The sequence below is a fragment of a genome, unplaced genomic scaffold (assembly GCF_019419815.1).
Source record: "Pyrus x bretschneideri cultivar Hongxiangsu unplaced genomic scaffold, Pyrus_bretschneideri_v1 Contig25, whole genome shotgun sequence".
Classification (NCBI taxonomy): Eukaryota; Viridiplantae; Streptophyta; class Magnoliopsida; order Rosales; family Rosaceae; genus Pyrus; species Pyrus x bretschneideri.
Window position 1 is genome coordinate 301,120 of NW_025999557.1, and position 22,365 is coordinate 323,484.

The 22,365-nt window shown below is 36.5% G+C and overlaps 1 protein-coding gene and 1 long non-coding RNA gene across 3 annotated transcripts; one reads left to right on the plus strand and one right to left on the minus strand.

The window, feature by feature from the left end:
• Positions 1–8,182: 8,182 nt before the first annotated feature.
• LOC125478582 lies at positions 8,183–9,983 on the plus strand. Its single transcript, XR_007259395.1, has 3 exons — positions 8,183–9,176; positions 9,298–9,418; positions 9,812–9,983. It is a non-coding gene; the product is annotated as an uncharacterized LOC125478582 (long non-coding RNA).
• Positions 9,984–11,409: 1,426 nt separating this feature from the next.
• LOC103966961 (plant intracellular Ras-group-related LRR protein 6) lies at positions 11,410–20,792 on the minus strand. 2 transcript variants are annotated; one of them, XM_048586884.1, is made up of 22 exons: positions 20,693–20,792; positions 20,425–20,584; positions 20,200–20,263; positions 19,948–20,084; positions 19,781–19,867; positions 18,758–18,833; positions 18,392–18,466; positions 18,173–18,242; positions 18,002–18,079; positions 17,828–17,888; positions 17,574–17,652; positions 16,586–16,676; positions 15,985–16,045; positions 15,835–15,902; positions 15,453–15,523; positions 15,111–15,248; positions 14,408–14,512; positions 14,034–14,158; positions 13,773–13,869; positions 12,886–12,960; positions 12,435–12,490; positions 11,410–11,808 (listed from the first exon to the last, which is right to left on the minus strand). In XM_048586884.1, exons 2-22 carry the CDS (start codon positions 20,487–20,489, stop codon positions 11,733–11,735), a joined length of 1,755 nt encoding a protein of 584 aa, XP_048442841.1. In that variant the 5' UTR covers positions 20,490–20,584; positions 20,693–20,792; the 3' UTR covers positions 11,410–11,732. The 2 variants fall into 2 exon arrangements, with proteins under 2 accessions (XP_048442841.1, XP_009378474.2); XM_009380199.3 differs by lacking the exon at positions 20,693–20,792 and having other exon boundaries at positions 20,425–20,656.
• Between the last annotated feature and the right edge of the window lie 1,573 nt (positions 20,793–22,365).

Here is a 22,365-nt window from a genome sequence, read left to right on the forward strand (position 1 = left end):
GTGAAAAAAAGGATATTATCCATATGAGATTAAGACCTGATTTGGTACTGAGGTGGTTCTGAAAAAAGCTAGTATCAAAAAAAGCTGGGAGCTGTTTTTGTGTTTGGTAAACATTCAGCTTCAGCTTTTTTTCACAGTTTTGGGTGAAAAAAAGCCAAAAACAAGAAGCTGCAAAACCCAGCTTTGAAAAATCGGCTTTTTTTCACATCTGTTTTACATAAAAGTTTACCAAACACTATAATACTATTTTTTTTTTTCAAAAGCACTTTTACAAAAAAGTTTACCAAACACTCTGCTGCTTTATTTCACAGCCGCTTATTCTCCCAGCACAGCAGAATCAGCTTTTTTTCAAAGCACAGCAATACTAAACCAACCCTAAGGTTGGGTTCGGTTCTTAGCAGTTCGGGCCCCTAAGTGTTTTTTTTTTTTTTTTTTTTGGGGTGAAAAAAGGATATTATCCATATGATTAAGGTTGGGTTCGGTTCTCAGCAGTTCGGTTATTTCCCAAAACTGAAATTGAATCGAAATTTCAGTTCGATTCGGTTCGGTTCAATTTTTTTTCGGGTTTTCCTCGGTTTCGTTTTTCCAGTTCAATTTCAGTTTGGTTTCGGTTTTTTTTTTTTCCTACTCCAAAAAATAAAAAATTTGGAAATATGAAAGTTCACATTCAAAGTCACTTCAGAGTCATCCACATAAAAACCTACAAGTATGAAATCAATTTTACACATCTACATTTGATAGAAAAGGAAAGATATGTCATTTGAGAAGTGGTACTACTGTTATAACCTTAGACCATATTCAACAACAAAACCATTATGTGAATCCAAAGCTGCTCCATGGTCCACAAACTTCGGGAAATAACACTGCAACAAAGAATAAGGCAACAGATTGACATATGCCAACGTTACTGACAAAGTTTAAGTCTTCCAACTAGAATCACCAATCAAGTCTTCCAATTTCCAAAGTCCAAACTTAAATAAACATCAAAGTTTAAGTAGATGAGTTTATTTTTTCACGGGAGCTATTTAATGATCTCATTGAGTTTGAGCTTGAGCTCAAGGCCTTTGATGCACTTGACTTCATCTAATTAAGATACAAAATATATAATAAGCAAAGGTAGGATGCACATGCAAAAGCTACGAATGCACATAATAAACCGAACTGAAAAAACAACTTTACAATATTGAGTATATATGAACTTTGGAAAAAATATCAGCATCAAAATATAAGGATTACAGATAGTAGATAACAGATCAAAGACTACGGATACAAAACATATATATATTGTCATGAAACCATTAGCTACCATAATGACTCCATATGGTCCTCACAATATTATAAGAACATATTTATAATTAAGTTTTCTAATCCCATTAACATGAATTATAAAACAATATGTGGCCATGATGCCATCAACGGATGACTAACCACCAAAGAATAAAAATTAAAAGAGGATGTGAGGCTTTGAGATACACGATACTAGCAGTGTGGCACCTGGTGGGATTTTTCTTTTTTATTAACAGAAATATCAGATCATAACTTGATCAGAGACAAATAGTGCATTTCTTAAACACTAAAAGAGAATATACAGACCGATGAAAAATAATTGAAGAATGCATAGATAAAGCAAACATGTTTCCTCAGATAATATATCATCAGGCATCAACAAACCGAGTCACAAAGATATGCACATAGCAGAACAAGCATCACTGATCAACTAAAGCTAAGACAAAGAAAACGAAAGTAACTATTGTTCTAAAGACAAAAGATACAGAAAATAGTTCACATGTAAGAATATTTCAGTTTCTCATCCTGCATATCAAATAATGAATTGATCCTTTTTTATCCCTTTCAACCTTCTCCCATGTATGAGAATAATTCAATGACGCAACACTTTCCCCAACAGCCCCAATTTCCCCACATTGACAGACACTCCCCAACAACCCTAATTTCCCCAACAGCCCTAATTTCCCCACATCGACAACAAACACTCCCCAGCATACCCAAGACAAATTGCAGTGCAGAACCAAAAATTCTCACAAATTAATCAAACCTCAAATAATAGTTTAATAATGTTGTTTAGAAATGAAATTACCCAACCAAATCCAGCATACCCAAAACAAATTACAAAATCCATGAAATCGAAAAGCTACATGTCAGAACCAATGAAATTGAAAAAAATAAAAATAATAAAAAATAAAAAACTGCAAAACGCATCACGAGGGTGACTGGGTGAGAGACTAACCTTGCAAAGGAGGAAATTTATGGGTCGAGACTCGAAACGGCAAGAGGAAGTCGTGGGTCGTGCGCGGGTCACGGGGGTGAGAGATTGAGAGTGAGACGACGTCGTGTCGACGAGATGTGTGAGACAGGTCGAAGGTCGCAAGTCGTTGGGAAGGAAGAAGATGAAGTGGAAGAGCGGCGAAGCTGGGAAGGAGATAGTCTAGAGTGAGAGTACAGAGGAGAGGGATAAGGGAAAGGGAAGGGAATCGATCGATCGATCGATTTGTTTAAGGTTTCAGACTGAAGAGAGTGACTGAACGACGCCGTTCAAGGAAAAAAACAAATCATTAATTTATAATTAAATATAAAAAGACATTGTTTTGCCTATACTTTGGTTCGGTTAGGTCTGATTTTACACTTTTTGTTTGGTTTTTCCAACCCACCCCTATACGAGATGGAGTAGACTTAGCCTCACAATGGGCTAACAATAGTATGATTCGAATTCACCTTTGACAAGAATCGAACCTAAGACCTCTTACAAATGAAGAAGAATACTACTACACCGTAGTATTAAGTAACTGGACCTGGATATTTTTTAATAAAAAGAAATCCTGCAACAACAACGTAGGCTGCATAACTTCACTTTCTCCGTCAAGCCCAGAAACAGAGGGGCGATTCCTCAATTTTTGGCGAGCAGAGGTGTGACTACACCTCCTTGCACCCACGTAGCTTCACCTCCTGCTACAAATGGATGGATGTTTTTGGCTATTGGGAACTTACCAAATTTTAAGGGCATGCAACTAAGAGAGAAAGTTTGATTCTTTTGGCTATTGGGGCACTTACCAAATTTTAAAGGCAAGCATACGCTGAATCTTATCATTTGTTATACTTAGGATAAATTATGAAATGTATGATTCTAGGATCTAAGAAGGATCCTCCTTGTATCAATGTTGGTAAAAATGAGGTATTGTGATTGGCAATGTATGATATCATAAAATTCAAAAACCGCTAAATCTTTACCAACTTGAATGTAAATGAGGTGAAATGACTCGATTTTAGAAATTTTAGAAGATAAAATGAGACAAATTCAGTTTCAAAGATAAAGTGAGATTAAACGATAATTTTAGACCATCTCCAATGGTTGGGCTAAAAGTCAAATTTTTTAGCCTGAAAAATTTAGCTTTTAGCCCAAAAACAGCTTTTCTACTCTAACCGTTCTATTCTAAAATTTTAGCCCGGAATTATAAAAAAATGAACTTAGGCTATTTTTTTTGTTAAATTAAATTTAAAAATATATATATGTAGACTATCGTAAATTAATTTTATGAACATTTTAATCTAAAAAAATTTAAATTCCGATAAATATTGGGTAGAATCCATCCCGATTTCTGGGCTAAATTTCGGGGGGAATTTGGCATTGGTTTAGCATTTAGCATTTAGCTCAAAATTTTCCCTTGGGTTAGAGTGGGTTTGGAGGGAAATTTTGAGGAGTAATTTGGCTTTTAGCCCACCATTGAAGTTGGTCTTAGGAGGTAAAGATTAATAAATATGGCTGAATTAAAAATGATGAAAAACCCAATCGGGAATTCGAAGCTTCATGGCTCATCCATGGTCCAAAGATTGGACAGCCCATAAAGGCCCATTATTTTGTCTTTCAAAGATAAATCCGATTGAATTCGACCTTCGGCGCGTATCCATGTACCCCCAATCTCGGATAACAATATTCATTGCAACGACCAATTTCAAGAATCGTGTAACAAGTCACACGCCTTGGCGCGTATCCATGCACAGACAACACTCGTCTGGCTACAAATTCAGTGCCACCAGTGGCGCTGACCAAAAATACATGTCGAGCACGGTGACATCAAGTCCTTGGCTCACTGTAATCTCTACTTTCCTTCAAATCCGAACTCGATGGATTCTCTTTTTAACGATTTCAGAGATTCTTAAATCATCTTCAGAAATTATTTTAAATATTTTTATTTAAAATTAGATACAAATAATATTTAATAAAAAACTAATTATATGATATACGATAAACGAACACAATATACAAATCATCACTAAAATGATCCGAAGAGAATATTGTTTGCTTTCTTTTGTCAGTTAGTTTTTTTTTTTTTCTACATAAAGACGACTTTAAAAATCTTAAGACTTAATATTAGTAGAAAGAATAAAACCCCGTGCTTTGTCAAAATAATTGGAGAGGATCTTAAACGACTTTTGGGGGCGAGTTTTGGGGGCTCTTTCGTCAGTTAGTTTTTTTTTTTTCTACATAAAGACTTGACTTGATTTGTGAAGACCATTTATATTGTTTTTTTTTTTATAATCTATATAAAATGTTGAGTTGGAAATTGAAAAAACTATATTTCATTCAATTAATCTTGAATCTCAGTAAATATAATTGAATCCTTAAATTGAGGAGGGGATGAGATTCCATAAAAATAACAATAAATTAATGAATATTATTGAGTGCATTTTTTTTACATAAAAATAGATTTAAAAGAATTTATAAAATACTTAAATTAAGAATATATCTGAAATATAAAGTTTAACTAAAAGTAAAAACATTAATCAAAAATTAAAAAATAACAAATATTTAATTAAAAAAATCTAAAATAAGGCATATAATTCTAATTACGAAAGCACATCCCTATCTCCCCTCCTAGCTTCCCTCTCCTTCCTTTCTTCACTTTGTTTTTCCTTTTGCTCCTTCTGCTCCACTGCCCATTTTTCTCTCTGCGTTTTTTCTTCACCGTTTTTCCTTCCCCCATCCACGTTTCTTTCCCTTCTCTTCCACCATGTAGGCACTGCTCTCTCCTCCCTCCCTTAACGTTTTGTGCGCTGCTTTGGGCGTTGGGCCTCCATCCCATATCCGTTTGGTGCCCTTATCAAGGTTTTCTCTTTAATTTGGGTCCGATTCGGGGTTTTGTTTTTGGTTTTGGGGCTGTTGGCGGGTCGGAGACACTTCTGCCATTCTTTCCTGGTGCTAAGGTTCTCAAATCGAAGTCTGCCATCGACTTTTCTGGGGAACTTTCCACTTGTGCGCCCAGATCTGGTTTGGGGTCGTTTGGTGGGTCAAAGCCATTTTCATTTTCATCCTCCTTATACCAACTTCAATGGTGGGCTAAAAGCCAAATTAGTCCCCCAAAATTTTCCCCCAAACTGTGACATCCCACATCGTCCAGGGGACTGATCCTTATATGTATATTATCATCTCTACCTAGCACGAGACCTTTTGGGAGCTCACTGGCTTCGGGTTCCGTAGGAACTCCGAAGTTAAGCGAGAAGAGGGCTAGAGCAATTTCATGATGGGTGACCCACTGGGAAGTTGCTCGTGAGTTCCCAAAAACAAAACCGTGAGGGAATGGTAAGCCCAAAGCGGACAATATCGTGCTACAGTGGTGGAGCGGGCCCGAGAAGTGATCCGCCTCGGGCCGGGATGTGACAAATTGGTATCAGAGCCAATCCCTGGCCGGAAATGTGCCGACGAGGACGTCGGGCCCCTAAGGGGGGTGGATTGTGACATCCCACATCGCCCAGGGGACTGATCCTTATATGTATATTATCATCTCTACCTAGCACGAGGCCTTTTGAGAGCTCACTGGCTTCGGGTTCCGTAGGAACTCCGAAGTTAAGCGAGAAGAGGGCTAGAGCAATCCCATGATGGGTGACCCACTGGGAAGTTGCTCGTGAGTTCCCAAAAACAAAACCGTGAGGGAATGGTAAGCCCAAAGCGGACAATATCGTGCTACGGTGGTGGAGCGGGCCCGGGAAGTGATTCGCCCCCGGGCCGGGATGTGACACAAACCCACTCCAACCTAAGGGAAAATTTTGGGCTAAATGCTAAATGTTAAATCAATACCAAATTCCCCCCAAAATTTAGCCTAGAAATCGGAGTGGATTCCACCCAATATTTATTGGAATTTAAATTTTTTTTAAATTAAAATGTTCATAAAATTAATTTACGATAATCTACATATCTATTTTTTTTTAAAATTTAATTTAACAAAAAAAAAATAGCCTAAATTTATTCTTTAATAATTCCGGGCTAAAATTTTATGCTAGAATGGCTGGAGCAAAAAAATTGTTTCTGGGCTAAAAGCTAAATTTTTCGAGCTAAAAAATTTATCTTTTAGCCCAACTATTGAAGATGGTGTTGGGGGTCGAATATTGTTTCTATTATATTTTAAAACATTTGTTCGTGAAATATTGTACCTGTTATATTTTTTAATATTGTTTCTATCATGTTTTGAATATTTTTGAAGTCTGCCATCGACTATAAAACATTTGGCTTGTCAATGTGTCCTAGTTGGATGCCATTTGTTTGTGAAATATTTTACCTGTTATATTTTTGAATATCGCACCAAATCGTGCGCCTCTCTCTATACTTTCTGGTAAACACCTCTCTTTCAATTGTTTTAATCAGCTTCAAGAAAGGGCGCTGCTTCTTCTCCTCTCCTCTCCTCTCTCCCATCTTCAGACCTCTCCCACCACCTCCAAAATCCACTTCAAACCCCCAACCTTCAACCCGAAAACCCGAAAGAATTCCAAAAAACCCAACTATCAAGCGACATCGGCAAGGCCCGCTTGTCAAAAAGCATCACATCTATGTAGGTGCTCACATTCCCGAAGGTGGCTAGATAGATAGATAGATAGATATTTGGAGCGTTAGTAAGCCCATACAACTTTGTCTTCGTATTAGAGAGCACGAACCCATTTGGTTTGGTTATTCTTGAGTCAACCACCACGAAAATAAAATTTTCTCCAGAAGTATGCAAAATTTAGAGTGCCGTGGGCACCCTTTGGATACTCTGAAACAATATGAGTACAATTCCTAAATAAGAACCAACCAATCTTTAAACATTCCAACTAAACTCAAACTTCAATGGAAATAAAATAACCTATTATTTCAGGCTAGATGTATGAAGCTTATATACGGCAGAGAAATATATGGATCAATTTGGCTATTTTGGATGGGGTGGCCATCACGGTGCAGTGGGTTTCCCAAAGTATTTACTTCTGTGAAACTCCGAAACAAGCTGAATTCCTAGTCCTTGGATGGAACCGCAAAGTGTTGTGGTCGTGTTGAGACAACACTAGGAAAATATGATCAGGGGTTGAATCCTCTCAAGGTAGGATCAGTTGCCAATTTGTGAGTATACCAAATGCAATAGTTTTTCTTCCTAATTAATCTTTTTATTTATTTTATAAAACAAACTATGTATCTGTTGGTATATAAGAATTGGTAACTTTGTATTTTGCACCGGGGTCGTTCATCAACTCGGAACTGTACTTAATGAAGTATTCTCCTTCTACTTTCGGCCTACAATTGTTGACACTAACGCATGAGGACTTCTAAAGGGTAATTTTTATTAACTTATAATTCTTTTCTTTATTTTTTTTTAAAGAAGGGAAAAAAAATTTACTTTAATTTTTTTTAATGCAGGATATAGATTAGGTAGAGAGACCGGGATGGACCTCTGGTATTCCAGCTTTATAGATTAGTTTGTTGTGTACCCTTTGTATTAGGTGGAGAACTATAATTATGTTTAAGTTCATTGGATTACAAATAAGGAACGTATGTTCTTTTACGATTGTTTAAATTTCATACCACAACTAGGCTAGTAGTTGGTTAAGTTGAGAATTATAATTATGTTTAAGTTCATTAGATTACAACTGAGGCGTGCATGTTATTTAATGGTTGTTAAAATTTCACACGGACTAGGCTAGTAGTTGATTAAGTTGAGAACGCACACATGTTATTTTATGTTTATTAAAGTTTCACACCAACTAGGCTAGTAGTATGTTTATTAAAGTTTCAAAGTTTCACACCGACTAGGCTAGTAGTATGTTTATTAAAGTTTCACACCGACTAGGCTAGTAGTTGGTTAGGTAGAGAACTATAGTCGTATAAGTTACAACTAAGGCCACATTGATGGTGAATCCCAGTATGACACGAAGATGATTAGTACATTTTACCTTATACAACACTTTGAATGTACCTATTATATTTTATTCGGATGTTTTTGAATAATTGAGCGCCCAAATTTCAAATTAAAAACTGAAAAATAAATGAAAAAGTTCAGACCGTTAATGGACAAAAAAATGTTCATACAAGGGGTTTATTAATTTCCTAGCAAATGCATTTAGCGTATAACACGCTTCCTGTGGATTTGGACTTATGCTTAAGCAATAATTATATGATAGGGTTCTTAATAACACTGCTGGTTTGTACTAATTGCATGCACTTAGCGTTTAATTATCACCTAAGCTTCATACGTCCAGCTTGAAAGAGTGCTTAGTACGCACTACTACTTGTTGCCTAAGGAAATTGACACACCAAGACAAATATATTAATAAAACATAAACTAGTGAAGGTGAGAAAACAATAGAAGGGCTGTGGCATATGTTATAAATTATCTGATTTAATAGGTTACTTTTTATTTCCATTGAATTTTGAGTTTATATGGAATGTTTAAAGATTGATGGGTTTTTATTTAGGAATTGTGCTCATATTGTTTCAGTCTATCCGGAAGGTTCTCATAGAATGTTAAATTTTGCATACTCGTGGGAAACTACATCTTTGTAGTGGTTGATTCAAGAACCACCAATCCATATGGATATGTGATCTCCAGTACGGAGAATAAACTGTTTACCATTCCTACCGTTCCAAATATTTATCTGGTCACTTCCGATGACATGGGCTCCTACATGGATATGATGCTATACCTGAAAGATCATGTCACTTTTGCCTGTCTGTTTGGGATTAGCATCACCGTGCAGTGGGTGTGCCAAACCATTTACATGCGTCGAACTACGAAACCTGATGGATTCCTAGTCCTTGGATGGAACCCAAGAAGCGCGGAGCCACTGATGAACAAGGTTTAGACATCACAAAACGGATATGATCAGGGGCTTAATTCTGTCAAAGCAGGATCGGCTGCTGATTGGTGAGTACTAAATGCATTTGTTTCTCTCTATAATTAATCTTAAAAAAAAAAAAAAAAAACTAGACTAATTTGTACTTATACAATATTGTTTATGTTTCTCTTGGCATATATATCAATGAAGGATGGATGACTTCGAATTGTCAATTGGGGTCGATCATCAGCTTGGAATCGTGCTTAATAAAGTATTCACATTCTGCATTCCACCTGCAATTGCAGCCCAGCCGCGGGAGGACTTCTTAAGGGTTTTTTTTTTTTTTTTTTTTTTTTTTTTTTACCTTATAATTCTTTTTTTTTTTTTTTAAAGGAAAAAAAAAATTTACTTTAAATTCTTTTAATGCAGGATTTATCCTAGGTAAAGAAACTAGGATGGATTATACCTTTTGTTAAAAGTTTACACCTACTACGCTAGTAGTTGGTTGAGCTGAGATTTGTTTCAACAAATTTCAGCACCATCTCATCAATCAGCAATGTAAAACTATAAAATGCAAACTAAAATAACCAAACGACACAGATTTGGTCAGACTACTAAAACCGAAATCAACTGAGAGATAATCCATATGTATGGTCAAATCATCACGCACAAATCGCAATGCGGATTTACTTCTTACCTTTCTTCTTTTTCTTCTTAACACCAGCAACATTGAAATCAATGGCGTGGATCAGCTCCGAAGCGATCAAGAAGCACATATATGAGTCGACTGTGGAGAACTTGACCTTCTCAGCTCTGAGTTCCCACCGATATTGATAGCCAAACCACTCGACCTCCTTCTCAAGCCAAATCACATCCACTTCCTTCCCAAGCACAGCCTTCGTTCCCAAGCACAGCCTTCGTTAGCCGCCCGAGATCAAGGTCGTCTCTCTTCATCCTCTTGACCGCTAGCTCGTTGAGGTCGACGGTGTTCCTGATCTCGATCTGGTTGTGAGCTTTGAGCCTCCGTGAGACGGTGGCCATGTCGCGGCCAACTATGAAAACCCTAGGGTCTTGGAAGAAGAAGATGAGGGACCGCGGTGTGACCTTGTTGTGGTTCCAGGTGAAATGGAGGTGGTAGATGAGGGTGTGGGACCCAATGTTGAGGGTGAGGAGTTGGTACGGATATTCCTTGAGTCCCAAGCTACTGGTGTAATCGTCCTCCGCCTTGAAATCGGCGAGGACGATGCCATTTTTGGTGTTGGGGGACTTGAGGACTTACTTTAGCCACTCTGTGATGACGGAGGGGTCGTAGGTGACGACGGTCAGGATGCGGTGGGAGTCCATGCGAACAGTGAAGGCGTGGGTGCGTTCGGGCTCGACGGTGACTTGCAAAACCATTGCGGCGGTGGTGGTTCTCTCTCTCCTCTCTTTCTCTCTCTCTGTTCTCCTACTCAGTTTTCAAGCCCATAGGCCAGAGTGAGTCACAATTTTACTGTGTTAACTTTTACTTTTACCCGTGTTATTGTGAAATTCCCTTTTTTTTCAATTTTATTTTATTTTATTTTTTTATTTTAGGAAGAAGGAGATTAATTTAAGGAGAATCCTCAGTAACACTCAAGGTCTCGAGAGTCATACAAAAGAGCGTTTTTTGCTTGGGCAAGAACATACCCATCCCAAACATATAAATTAGTACAATTATGCTCAAGGACTATAATAGCATCTACTATGAAGTTTGCTTCTCTAAAGACTTGATTCCATTTCACCAAATCCACGATACCGCATATTTTTCCGAAGCTGCATCAATAACAATCTTCGAGTCGCCTTCCACCACAATTTTCCTGATTTAACGTTGATTGGCCAAGAGCAAAGCATCCCGAAGAGCTTGAGCTTCAGCCGATGTTCATAAATGTCAAAGCTAGAATAACAACTTAGAGGATAGTGCAATTTCAAAGTTGGAATAACAACTTTGAGGATAGTGCTATCCACACTTATTTTACCTCTCACGCATCAATTTACGATCGTTGAATCGAATAAATTAAAGAAAATTAATAGACAAAAATTAAAAAGAGTGAAAGGTGAAAAGAGGTATGTGAGTTGTACTACGCTTCAAAATATACAAAAGATGGTCACCTATTTTTCCATGACATTAACTTGAAAATCACCAAAATTCAAAGTAAAATCACTTTCCTTAACACCTAAATTCCCTCTTTAAATCCCGTCACATTGAAAATTCCTTAGCATGTCAAAGTACCCATTTCTCTATATTCCGTCTTAACATCAAGTTAAGTTGTCGTGCGAGTCCGTGCTACAAGAACAGGCAAAATATATACTCCGCTGTCAATAATATTATTTATCTGTAAAAATTAAAATGTGTGTATTGGTAAAATTCACATGCACCCACAAGTCAAGGTCCAACGAAAGCTCCAACGACAACACCCAAAAAACAAACAAACAAACAAACATACAATTGATCTGGAATTTAATTTGGCGGGCATCCGAAAGTGAAGAATACTAATCATACACTCAAATGATACAAAGCTGCGATACACCGAGCAGTACAAGTGTTGCGGTCTTCAGATCAAGATCTTGGTCACATGAAAAGAGTGGAACGAATCTGGACAAGAAGGGAGCGAATGCAAAAGATGCTAGTCTTCAACAATTTTGTCCTTGAGATATTGCAGAACAGCTTTGGTTCCTCTATCTAAAACCGTCCTCCGGATGCTGTTCAAGTACATATGAATAACATGAGAAGGGCCAATGATGCATAGGAACAGCAAGGAATTTAGAACTCCGTTAATCGTTGAAATGAAGTATATTCAACAGGTATCATTCTATAATCAATGGATTGACGTTTCAGTAGGAGCCCGACTGATTAGCACGCAATTGGACGGAATGTATTGCCTCGCTGACATTTTTACTGTTAATATCTTTTTTCTTCTTAGAAGAAAATTTCAACTTCCTAATGAAATAAAGAAATTGATAGCAAGAGACTATCCAGGTTGCATCATTGTAAGAACTCAAGCAGACATATTTTGAGCATGGGATCACGCCTCCAGCTGTCTTAGGCTAATAGATGTACTGTTGCCTTGCATTTTTGTCCACTGTAGATCAGGCCACACACAGGTGATTTCCATACATACTTAACCGCATTTCCCAGATAATTAAGGAGCTAGGCATTGAGCCAGCGACAATCCTAAAGTAACTTGACTGACCTAAAACTTATCTCCGAGTCCTTTTCTTTTATATGCGCAGCAAAATTTTGTACTATTTAAGTTCAACACCACAAAAATACGGAATGACATCAAACCCTCCAGAAACTAATAGGAAATGAGGAAAAAGTAGCATACCTTCTTAATGGATTCCCATCAAGTCTCAAGGCTTGTAAGCTAGGCTCAAGCAACCCCTGATCAAAGGAACGCTTTAGATTAGAATAAATCAAATACATTATGTGAGCTAGTAGACAGCTTAGGGAAGACGTAAGGCAATCCATTAATGAAGAAAATCTTAGCTACAAAAGAAACAATTCAATCAATTATCTTTTAGTTACTTTCATCAGGACCGACCCCAACCATTGCAGGACCATACTTCTAGTAACATAAGTTCTGGTGCAATGTTTACATCATTGCGACCAGGGCTCGAAATGAGAAATCTCCCTGCAAGTTGGGTAAAGCTCTATATCCGATCTTTTTATATAGTCAATCATATGAGTCTACAGAATCTTTTGTTCTCTATAATCAAGAAGTCAGTTGTCACAACCTAAGAAATCAAAACATTTGTGAAAGATCTTCATGTACTGACCAACTCCGGGGGAAGCGTCGATATGTTATTGTCAGATAGGCCCAGCTCAGTGAGTGAAGTAAGATTTTTGAACTCCTGCACACCAATATTAACAGGGATAATCAAGAATTCAGATCACAATTAACGTACCACAAGAAGGAAAGAAGTTCTTTGAAGGACATGATATATGAACTGAGAACCAAAATCTGACATTTAGAGCATTTCCTTGGACTGCCAAAGGCGAGCCCCAGGATTTTGAGGTGTCCATTTTTTCTGAAGTGCATAAAAACTTAATTTGTACTATATGCGACGTGAAATATGGAAATACATTAGGTGAATAAAAATACAGCTTTTTCTTTTATCAGATGAGACTTGAACCTAGGACCTAAACTTTTACCCAACTACTCACAGTGCCACATGAACAAAGGCTCTTGGGACAAGAAAATGACCTAAAGTTAGAGATGTCATTTTAAGAATACCTCCGTTTATTAAAATTTAAGTTCTAAAGAATGATTGTTCTTTTTTTTGTATACAATAATATTTCATCGTTTAACAAGTTCTTATTCCTATTTTATAAATACTAATTTGTACATAAAAACTTAATTTGTACTATATGCCCTAATGACAGCCACAGCTATTCCTCTCAGGGTGCCTCCAAGACTAGCAGGCATGGTTACAACAATTAGCTTTTTTTCTCTTTTATTTGCTTTCAAGTTCTTTTAAAGAAATTTTATGCAAAGGGATAAATCCAACCCTCCCTCCTATCGCCTCATGAAATTATGACCCCCCTTTAAACTCATAAAGTATCTACCACTAATATCATAAAACCTCTACAGCAGTCTGCTTACACACTTTTAAATTTCGAGATATTACATGTATATTTGTTTCTTAGGCAAGGAATATATTACCACTGGAACCGATTGGAGGGAATTTTGGCTTAAGTCAAGGATCCGCAGTTGCTGCAAACTCAAGACTTCCGATGGAACTTCTCTCAGCTGCATTCGTCTATCAAGTGAAAAAAGATGTAGCTTAGCCTAAAACAGAAACAACGAAAATAGATGTATGCAAACAGCAGTGTATGTTATTAGGAACTTCAATATCTACAAGCACGCAACACATTCATATATTATCTCTATGTGTGAGTGTGTGTGTGTCATAAGTTCACTAACCTCAGGTAAAGCTCCTGCAAATGTGGTAAGCTAGAAAATGCAGGATGCTCTGGCAATGAAGCCACGTTACCACTTAGATCTAGAATCTGAAGCATAGGGGCTGCTTGAAATCCATCTGGTGGAATCTACAAGTCAAGAAATAAGGAGGGTACTCACATCTTTTCGTTTGATATACAATGTTTGACCCATTACTTGACAGATTAAGATTTTGGAATACATTGGTCATATTATATATCATGGTATAAAAAGGTTTGTCGCGAGAATTGTATTTGTCATGAACCACATCCCTTCTTTGTTTACTAAAACTCTAGTAACTCATGAAAATATATTGACAAGACAAGAAAATGACGATTGGACCAGCTACATGTATTTACCTGTCTTAGGGGATTATTGTCCAGCTTCAAACACAAAAGATTAGGAAGCGACTGTAAAATTGCACCTGGCCAGTCTGTAATCTTGTTCCTGGATAAAATTAATGTCTGCACATTTGGACAAATATAAGGATGACTTACAATGCAGATTTAAAAAAAAAAAAGCAAGTTGTATGATCAATTACTATTCACACAAAGATAAAGTACTTAGAAAGGAGAAACAAATATCAAATTATGGAGGCCTGCATAACCACATTTGTATACATCAAGCAACTGGAGTTCAACTAATACGAAGATCTATCAGTTGCTCACTATAATTTTTTGTATACTCTGAAACTTTTGCAACCAAACCCTATCCCTCTTATCCCAATTTAGAGTTCCCTAAACAGCCTATCTATTACTCTCAAGATATTTTTCACATCCCCGGAACAGTGGCCCAAAGCTTAGTTTTCTTCACGATTTCAATTTAAACCATTTGCATCTTCCTAAGCTATCGCTTAACCTTTTCCACCATTTAGCCTTACACCTAGACAATGGATAAAGCTTCAGAAGTCAAGCCACAAAATAATTGTAACTAGTAGTATCTCTAAGTCAGGGAAAAACTTACCAGTATACATGCACTTCACTTTATGAACTTCATCAATCATTCCCTCACAAGCAGGCAAGCGATAAGTATAAAGACACGATAAGTATAAAGATACTTTACCTGAAGGTTGATACATGATGAAAGTTCAACTGGGAGCTCTTGGATGGAATTCCTAGAAAGATCAACCTTCATGAGCTCAGTCGACTCCCATACCTCTGATGGGACAGCACTCAAACCCACCCCTTCCATCGAAAGTTCCTGAAAGTAAAACCATTTTGAAGTGCAACATTCCAGCATCAGAAAGAAAGATTACAAAGAAGGGTGAATCTGAGCTCTATACTAGACATCTAGAACAACCAATACAAATATCAAAGGGAAAAAGGGTGGACATGGACAGCAAATCAAGCTATAAAATGATCATTCGTAAAAAAGCTTATCTTAGAAAAAATAAAAAAACAGCACCTTTGAAGCGATAGATAGTCGAGCTGCCATGGCAATCACGTCCTCTTTTCTTGTACTTGTACCTTCAGCATCTATATCACAAATCTTGAATTAAATTTACTTAAAAGACAAAAGTTGGTTGAATACTGTAAATCATGGTGGCGAATTTTTGGAACTCATACAATGTTGTAGATTTCTATGTGATATACTTCCAGAATTGAATGCTTATTATTAGTTGTCAAATTAGAATTAGGATGTTTAATTCTTTCCAAGTTTCATACATTCAACCAGTAAAACTAGTCTATAATCCCTTTTAGAAAGGAAAAAAATTGTAAAATTAGCATGTTTGAGAGGCAAAAAAAGAAAAGAAAATGGTCATGCATGTGTTTTCAAATGAACATACCTTCATTCTCAGAAAGTCTACTTCGAAGATACTTCAGTAGAGTAGGAGTTGATCCTGAAACCAATGTGCTGGGAGAGGAAAAAATCTGTTGGATAACACTTACTTAACAGAAGCACAAAATGATATGGGCCAAGATTGAAGATGCCTCACCTACGAAGAGTTCGTATTGGATTTCCGGTGAGCAAAAGTTTCCGCAGCGTAGTCATCTTTCCTAAACAATGAATAATTTTCATCAGTTAACCATAAGAATAGCAAAATTGGATTTAAAGATAACAGAAGGTAGGTAGTAGAGTTTTTCTGAGTATAATATACATAAACATCCAAGGTTTACTCATCATTCTATTTGCCCACCCTCCGCCATCCCACTAGCATTAGAGTTTCCTGAGTTATATGTAACTAAACTTCATCATTTCATTATCCCATCCGCCCACCCCCACTCTGCCAGACGTGCAAATATAGTTAAGACTAGTGCACTCTAACTTGTGCCACTTTAGTATTCTAAGATTTCTTTACCAAAAAGAATTAGCCCCAATTTTTGGCATAGTCTAATATGTTTGGCAAAGGTATGAGAAGTACCACTTTCTTTCTTATATGATTATCAAAAATATCAATTCTTTTAACCAACTGTAAATTGCGTCAACAAAAGTAGAATTCTGATCCCTTCATAACTTCCAAAGTGAAATTACCAAGAGACTTTTTTTACAGCATCACAAGTCATACGGGATTAAATGGTATGAATTGTTAACCTTACCCAATTCTGGGGGCAATCCAGACAATGAATTGTTTGAGAGATTCAACAAAGAAAGACGCAATTTACATGCCTCCACTGGATACTCCTTTAACTGCATGAAGTAGTTAGCACAGAATTCAAAATTTGTTATCCAAAGATGATGCAGAACATGCAACAGAAGAATCGTGGAGTAGGTTGGAGTGTCAAGCACCCAAAGGAGATCCCATTATTAATTCGAATTGCCTTTTGAAAATTACTGAAGTCACCTTCAGTCAATTCCAGCTTACTTAGGATCTTAATTAGTCTCTCTACTAACTTAGCTAGGGTTATCCATATCATCTCCCCCCTCCCCCCCCCCCCCCCCCCCCCCCTCCTATTGAGTAGTTTCTGATATGATGAGATTATTTCTCTTGCATCAGAAACCAATAATCACTGAGTTTTTACCTCATCTGTAAACATGCCTAAGTGGATTTAAGTTGTCATTGTCTGTGATTGTAGCACTGTTCCACACTGCCTAAGATGGATGGTATATTAAACCATGGGCATCCTTTCCTAGTATGCCGATTTTAAGGATAAGTTTGACCCGCAAATTTTACATGGTATTAGATAAGGTGTGCCTCATGGATCGGTCGGGTTTGTATCTCCTACGCAGCGTGAAGGGGGAGAGTCAAGTCTCCAATTCTGGCACTAAGGGGGAGTGTTAGAATAGTCTCATCTCACCTTGGTACCTTTGTAGTACAGGTGATTAAAACATTCCAAAATATTGCCATGTACATGTGCTGAAAAATGTATTCAGATCTTAGTTTCTGCAAAATTAGTGTGATCTAAAAAGAAAGGATGGCTATTAAAATGATCACTTCTGAATAGACTCATACAAGTAACTCAACAAAACATTAATTATAGAGAGATGCAAGAAAATCATTTATAAACACGTCTTGTGGGCATCAATTGTTTTAAGAAAGACAATCTTCACATTTCTGAAAAAAGATAAAAATGAAATTCTACCTACCTGGTTGGATTGAAGATCTAAAGTTCCTAGATGAGAAAGTGCGCTCATCTCAGCCGGTAAGGTAGACAATGCATTGTTCCTAAAATTTGATGTATAAGTGCAAGTAAATCTCAAAAGATGCAAAAGTTATCTATAAACTCCATAACAACAACAACAAAGCCTTTTCCCACTAAGTGGGGTCGCACTAAGTTACTGCAAAAGTTATCTATAAACTCCATATCCTCAAAAAATTAAAAGGATCATGTTACTGCTACCCCATATAGATCTCCGCAAGAGAAGAGCAGCCCATGATTGAAACTGGGATTGATGAAATTTCTGCAAAATTCGTAAACATTCACAACTTATAAAAAAAAAAAAAAGGTGAACAGATTGGCCATATCATGCCAAAAAATGAATCTTTATGGTACGTCCATTAAAAAATGACTCACTGTTCTGATGAAGGTCAAGACGAATGAGACGAGAAAGACCTCCAATATTCTCTGGTATTCCACCCAGCAGATTTTTAGCTGCATAGGTTCCAATAACAAACAATTTTTCAACATATCCAAAGATGTGCAACAAGAAGTAAGCACTGAATTAGCAAATCTGTAAATATTTACATGCATTGAGTTCTGTAAGCTTGGTCCACGATCCAACCAATTTCTCGGATAAGATTGTTAGCTTGTTACCCTGGCACAGGCAGATGATACAATTTCGCATTTTAGGTCCTAAAGTTTATCAAATACCAAATTACTAATGATTACATAAAAGAACAAAAAAATAAGAAAAAGGCATTAAGTCATCATCCCCAGGAGCTAAAGTTACAATCTTGCTCATACCTCCATGTCTAATTTCATCAATTTTGAACAGTTCGCCAGATCTTCTGGCAAGCTGATTATAATATTATTTGACACCTGAAAAAAGATTACCATATAACTTACTTTATATCAGAATCGGATATGATGTTAAAAAACAAATGAAATTATCCTTCCATACTGAAGGCATCTAGTTTATAGAATAATAAAATGAAACAAATACAAAAACGTATAAAATTCAGTCACATGCATATAGATTCGGGCAAAGGGCATAAAGTTAAACAACCACACCACAAGATTGTGGACAAGGCTGTGGGACATGCTGTGTCAAATTTTACCCGCAACATGGCTACGCCACCACATAATAATCAACCTAATTCAAGCAATTACCTTGAATTCTGATAGATCTGAGCATCTTCCAAGTGAGCTTGGGAGTTCTCTCAGCTGATTGTTCGAACAATCAAATCTGGAAGGATCACACAACAACTTGATTAACCTAAAACTTCTGATAGGTTCCACTCTGAAGTTATTACTAAGAGTAATGATACCATAATCAGGAAATTGGATGCAAGATAAATAATATGTTATATGACCTCTTCGTACAATTAGTTTAGTGTTGGAAATTGAGACAGCTCGTTACAACAGATGAACAATCGTACTTTTGTTATGGTTTCATTTCATCCTAAAATCAGCCAAAAAATTTCTCTGATTATGAGGAATTACTTAAAATAGGCAAGTTCAGAAAAAATAATCGTGGATTTAAAAATACTAGGTTTCAATTGCACAAAAAATATCCTTCAATCAAAATAAAGTTGGACACTTTATTTTAAAAATCAAATGTCCTTCATGTAATTATGCTACCATCGACATTGAGGACTTAACAGTTTTAACACTCCACTAGAGAACGGTGGAAATCCTTTGGTTAAATGGTTTCAGATTTTCTTTCACTTTTTCCATTTCAATAATTGGCTATTTCATATTCATTTTTTACTTTAAAAAATAAAAATTACAAGAGCCTGATATGCATTTATGGCAATACTAGTCAAACAAGGACCAAGAAATCCATTTATAATAAAAAGCAGCTTCTTTTAGGTTTATGGTACTTGAAGGCCAGAAGTGGCCATAGTAGATAGTGATAGGTGCAGAACCTAATTTGATGAAAAATAACGATAAGCACACACACACACACACACACACACACACATATGTATATATATGTAGAGAGAGAGAGAGAGGATAGCTAGCTTCAATTGGTTGGATGCTATCCATAAAACTACCAACAACATAATCATGCACACAAAGCCATTTGAATCTTTCTTTCTTTCTCATTTGTTTTAGAATCAATTAGACATATTGGTAGTTTTTTCATGTGTTAAAAAAAAATGTAGGGATTGGAGAAGAAGAAAACCGTACTTGACAAGGGAAATTGCTGACCCAATTTCCTCGGGCAGTCGCTGAATTGAGTTGAACGATACATCTAACGATTTCAGCATGGTAAGCCTGCCAAATGGGATAGAGATTTCAACAAAACACAAAACCAACAACACATACTACTACAAATTACTCCAAACAAAACTCACTCCCCAATCGCAGCCGGAAGTTCGGAAAGCTTGTTGTGGCTGACATTCAACACAGTTAACAGAGGCAAATTTCTGAGCTCATCTTTCAGTAATTCAATATTGTTATGAGCTATAATGAGCTTCTGTAGCTCCACAGCCTGAAATCAAGCAAATGGGTCCATTACTCTAATTCCGATCGAAAAGAATCAAACTTTGCGAATTCAAAACGGCCATTTCACGATTCAGAGAAAGAAATTAAACAAATTTAATTACCTCCCACCATTTCTCATCGTCCCCAACTGCACTCGTACTCTTATATACCTCATCTGGCACTTCCCTGACAATAAAAAAAAACCCAGTTCCCATATGAATCCAATGAATCTAATGTGATGGAAATTTGAATTATTGCAGAAGATAATAATTGGGAGCAAAGATAATGGGGGTGGAGATGGATGATATTTTGTGTCTTCTGTAACTGCGGATCGTTCGAAATGTTACCTCAGAGAGCGATTTGAGAGGTTGAGAGAACCGGAGCTTCTGGCAGCTTTGATGACCCGATCCATTGGCTGATGAACTTGGCGGAATGCGATCGCTTTTTGGATCTGCAGTCTCACTGACTCAGGAGCTACCTTTCAATCTGTTCCATGACGAACTGAGCCTGCTAACCAGGTTGCAGTTAGTAATTTGTCAGTCATCTGTGAAAATTTTACTTTGAATAAAAAATCGTTTACGACTTTGTTAAAATTCCATTATTTATCAGTCTCACATTTCAAAAATTGCTTTCTAAAATCAAAGTGGAGTGAAGTTGGATTCTAAAAGAGAATTGTGAATGTGTGTAGGCAAGTTAAGATTTAAGATGATTTAATACATCTAAATGCAAGGATAAAAAATTAAAATTAAAAGAAGGCAACTAATAAAAATGGTTTGAAAATTTTAAATTTTAATGATAAAGATAAAATAAAATGTAAAGTAAATAATATCAGGAATGACTTTTTAGTATAAAAATGTGATTTTTTGTTAAAATAAACAGTACCATAAGCTTTTCATTAAAATTCTCATTAAAAAATCTACACATGAATAAATGTAGTGAGAATGTTAAGGTTTGCTAGGATTTTAATAGATGAGGAATTTTCACGTCTGAGATGAACAATCTTTAAGCTTAGACAGAAGAGGAACGTATGGTTATATTATGTGGTTGGTTTCCCTCGGCTGCACCAGTCTCAGTACAACTCGGCGGCTTTTCCCTCCAGTCTATGCTGCCGGCATCCCAGCTTTGCCCTACACCTGTTGTCGGGTCAATCAGTCTGCGATTCTTACTCACCCCTCAACTCTGTTCGAACTTCAGCGACCATCCGTCCACTAAGATGACCATGTTTTTTCCTAGTTGTGATTACGAGCACTGGCTCATTGGAAAAGCCTGGCTAAAGTAGTTGGGATGAGTTCTTTGAAACGGGGTGATATGACATATGTTGTTATGTAAGTAGAGAAAATGTTTTTTTTTTTTTTCAAATGTCCTTTCATTTGTATGATATATGGTGTATATGCTCGTATTTCAAATATAATAAAAGATCTCTTGTGATTAAGATACCGTATCACCGTATAAGCACGATGATTAGTATGACTTTGAAGGAAATATTTACCAACGACGTTACAATTCTGCTTGGCCAATTTTTATTATTTGAAGTTTTATTTGATGTTTAATTTGTTTTTTCAAAAAGGAATTAGTAGGTGAGGCACCAATTCAGTGATAGGAAATCTAAACTGGATGAAATTAAATTAATTAAGTGGATTTCAACTAATTAGTGGGGAGCTGTCTCATCTTCCACACCAACCACAATGACAACGTGGAATGAGAATTTTATTATAAACTAGCCTCTCCACACGTGTGCGAAGGGGCTTTTTGTTTTTTAATCACGGGGGCTGCACGCCTTTAAAGATGTATCGTGTTAGCCGTTTACCATTGTTATTCACTGGTTATAGACATTAATAATGTCACTACAATTTTAACTTAAGTTACAAACAAACTAAAATCCTAGTTGGTCAAATAGTATTTCCCCAAGTTCAATGAAATTTGATTATTGTGAAAAACACATGCTCTTCTTCTCTTAACCAATCCAAGGTCGAATAAAATTGGCTCACTCTCTAGAGTGTTTTGTAACAGCCCACGTAGAACAATAAGCATGGAGATCATAGTTAGCTACAAAAAAAAAATAGCAATTTCTACCGTGATTAAGGAAAAAACTTAAACTTGTTCAAATGTTGTTATGAGTATAAAATTAACAAATAAATAAGACAAATGACCTAACAATTCAATCTTTATTCATTCCTTGATCCTCCCAAATTTTATTTCCATGGGATAATGGAGAGGTCAATATTATTAGTCTTGAAAGAGAAAACCATAAACAAAGTGAAGCTAAACATAATGTTCCAAATCAATCT